The sequence below is a fragment of the Limulus polyphemus genome, unplaced genomic scaffold (genome assembly GCF_000517525.1).
Source record: "Limulus polyphemus unplaced genomic scaffold, Limulus_polyphemus-2.1.2 Scaffold689, whole genome shotgun sequence".
NCBI classification, from domain to species: domain Eukaryota; kingdom Metazoa; phylum Arthropoda; class Merostomata; order Xiphosura; family Limulidae; genus Limulus; species Limulus polyphemus.
This window is the reverse complement of record NW_013666299.1, coordinates 174,881-178,677: the sequence shown is the minus strand read 5'-3', so window position 1 is coordinate 178,677 and position 3,797 is coordinate 174,881. Positions and strand designations below refer to the sequence as shown.

At 34.8% G+C, this 3,797-nt stretch overlaps 1 protein-coding gene across 11 annotated transcripts in view; it reads left to right on the top strand.

Moving 5' to 3' along the window:
- The window catches only part of LOC106459979 (septin-7-like), a 72,836-nt gene that overhangs the window by 54,693 nt on the left and 14,346 nt on the right, over positions 1–3,797 (top strand). For all 11 annotated transcript variants that reach the window (XM_022386554.1, XM_022386555.1, XM_022386560.1 and 8 more), the window contains one exon: positions 3,466–3,572. In XM_022386554.1, coding sequence (XP_022242262.1) covers positions 3,466–3,572 — 107 coding nt within the window. The remainder of the gene's footprint in view (positions 1–3,465; positions 3,573–3,797) is intronic.

Here is a 3,797-nt window from a genome sequence, read left to right as displayed (position 1 = left end):
CACATTATTCTTTCGTCACGTTGTCGCCCTCTTATATATACCAGACTACCCTATATCTAGTAATCTCCCGACAATTCACGAAGGTACAAATATTTCCAGAAAGCAGGGGGCGTGACACTAGTCACGTGACCTCGCTGACGCAACACTATCAATAAATAAGCTTTTAATATGTTGTATAAAATATCTACTAAAGTATATTTACGTCCTTTCTGGCCTAATTCGACGATTTAACAAAGATAGGTTTTCAAATTGCGAAAAAGGTCCAAATTTTAGTCCAAATATATCTTTAATTTTCGATCAGTCGTAGATTACTCGCTTCTAATTGACAGGCAGCCAAACTACATGAATTACGGAATAAGTTGCTATGACATCATTGTGACCGAGAGACAGACAGATACACATACTGTGTTTTATAGTATTAGATTTTTTGTTGTTGCGAATTGTGAGCTGAAACAGAATCTTAGACCATTGTGCCATATTGTGTTGAATGTTTGTTTAATATCGAGAGAGCAAGCGACAATGTTCTTTTTACCAAAGGTCTACCACGGTTTCGGTTAACTAACAGGTCATCAGAACAGATGGTTACCATCGTATTTCAACAGTTGTTTAACACGGTTTAAAGAAACGTGATGATTTATAACCAGAAACTGGGATAAAAATGTTCCAGTAGGCGTGGTTTATACTTGTGCTGCACACGCACACATACGTATATAAAGAAATCAGTATTACACATGCATAATATTTAATGTTCCAAGTTTTTAGTATTGAGTTATTTTAGTTTTGTGCACTGTTATATTATGCCAGAAGTGATAACTCTTTACGTACGTTAAGGTGCTCTGTTTTACGTGCTTTTTATGCATAACTTCTATTCAATAGATTAACGACGAGTTACTGATTTCTGTATCATTTTATCGAAGACATGTATGTATTATTGAGACTAGCGTTATCCTATTTGACATTATTGAAGACGTGTGTGTACGTGACAAACTTTACATTGTTAATAAAGTGTATTTATGACTGTTTTCCTGTATTACATTATTGAAGACGTGTGTGTGTGTACGTGACAAACTTTACATTGTTAACATGTATGCATTATTGTTACTAATGTTTTCCTGTATTATATTATTGAAGACGTGTGTGTACGTGACAAACTTTACATTGTTAACATGTATGTATTATTGTTACTAATGTTTTCCTGTATTATATTATTGAAGACGTGTGTGTACGTGACAAACTTTACATTGTTAACATGTATGTATTATTGTTACTAATGTTTTCCTGTATTGTATTATTGAAGACGTGTGTGTACGTGACAAACTTTACATTGTTAATAACGTGTATGTATTATTGTTACTAATGTTTTCCTGTATTATATTATTGAAGACGTGTGTGTACGTGACAAACTTTACATTGTTAACATGTATGTATTATTGTTACTAATGTTTTTCTGTATTATATTATTGAAGACGTGTGTGTGAACGTGACAAACTTTACATTATTGAGGACGTACGTTAATGTTACTGACATCATCGAACATGAAGGAAGGATCTTATAATGTTTACATAATCATCAAGAGGTGTGAACTGAATATAGATCAGTTTGTTAGGTGAACAACCACAATGACGAGTCGGTTTCGCTTCTGTAGTTTCCTAGCTACTTTGTTTTACAGCATTTGTTACTTAGGGGGTTAATTGTTGTCTTGGTTTTATTCTTCTGTTAAATAGGTTTCGTTACAGTAACACAACTGCCTGATGAGTAAAGTTTTCATTTTTACAATGTACCTGTTTGGTTGTTTTTATAATACACGATTGGCATGTTTTACTTCTGTTTACATTATCTTAGACGATCAGCTAGTGCTTCTTTTAACTTTCAGTTACTGTTACTTGAGAACGGATTACTTCTCGCCATGTTATTATGTAAAAAATACCCAACTTTTATTAAGACATGCCAACTGTTTACGGCAACACTTAGATAAATTAGTTAGTTTTCTAAACCTAAGTAATCTTAAAATTAATAAAATAGCCAACTTTTATTAAGACATACCAACTGTTTACGGCAACACTTAGATAAATTAGTTAGTTTTCTAAACCTAAGTAATCTTAAAATTAATAAAGTGATATCTTAACTTGTATCTTTATTAATTTTTACAAGTTTGACAAAAACAGTATTTTAAGTAAGAGTGTAATTATTTTTGACAGGTGAATCAGATTGTCCACAGTGTGCTGACTGTGCTGTATGTTAAAACGATTTTGAATATGCACACCAGTAAATCAAATGACAACCACGGTCGACATAAATTCGCAGTGGGTCGGCATGTATAGAAACATTTCGTAGGTAGTATATGCCACCGAGAATTGATTGCTTTTTGGAAGTGCGTGTAACTGCTCTTTCCGACGCAAAATATTAATACACTAGGATAATAAAGATGAGTTCGTGTCGGAGGTTTAAAATTTTCAAGGCTGCGAGATCTCATGTACTTAATGATAATGGAAAACAAATAAATGTATCAACTTGTAGAACCAAGACCATCAAGAAAGAGACCTATAACAAGTCGTATCCCAGCCTTGGTAAGCAAAGTATGAGGTCTTGTAACAAATGAGAATCTACTGACAGGTCAGTGGCAAAAGTTGTCGATGTGCCCCAGGCAACAGTGCACAATACAATAAAGAAGGATCTCCATCTGGAAAAGTGGCATAAATTGTTTCCACGACATATCCAGGAAAGGAAGTCAAATTGTAGAAACTTCTTTGAACGGTACGTAGATGGCGAAGTGCATGTGTACTTTGATAATGTTAACAAGACTCGTGCCATTTTCTACCGACCAGTGCATGGAAAAAAAATTCCAAAAGTGGTACATGGAATGTAGCGAAACGTTTTCGAAAGAATTTATTATCATCGCTGAATATTGCGCCAGGAGCAAGTTGGGGGTCAGGAGAATGAAAATAAGGGCCAAAATGGAATCTGCTTACTACCAGACTAATGCTCTGGACTCCTTGAACAACACAGAAATACCAGCCTTGTACGGAAACAAGGCCAAAAAATAAGGCTTTCATTCAACTGTCTCATCTCAAGTAGTTTGAGAATGAAATGAGTATTCATGCTAATCCACATAAAAGCATTCATTCAGGCCAAGTTTCCTAATGCGATAGGACTATTGAAAGATGCACTAGGAGTCTTCGGATCCTAGATGGATTATGGAAAAATGTCAAGGGAGAAATGGTATGCTTTGGACATGACAGCCTTATTGAAAGAGCCTTTTGCAATGGAGACTACGCTAATGGGCTATTATTAAGATGCACGGTCGTCAGATAGAGCATGACCGAACGTATAGACGTGGACCGTACTCATGTGGTGAGACTCCAAAATCGTTTTAATATAATTTACTCAACGTCTGTAAATTAAGTATTTAATTTGTATTCCAAGTGAATCGGTTTGTATTAATTTGATTTTGTACTTGTGTTCCAGGTGAATCGGGCTTGGGAAAGTCTACTCTTATAAATTCCTTGTTTCTTACTGACATCTACTCCAATGAGTATCCAGGCCCGTCCCAGAGGATTAAGAAGACAGTACAGGTAAAGCAATTTAGACAGAAAGATGGTTGAATAAATGAGAAATTTGTAAATAGGGAGAAGTACGTGAATTGATAGATGAAAAATGAATGAATATATAGGATTATTGAAGTATAGTTCGTTTTATAGATGAAAGGAGAGGTAGTGTATTAAATGGATGTACACGTAGATGAAAGGAGAGATAGTTTAATAAACGGATGTACACGTAGATGAAACTAGAGGTAGTTT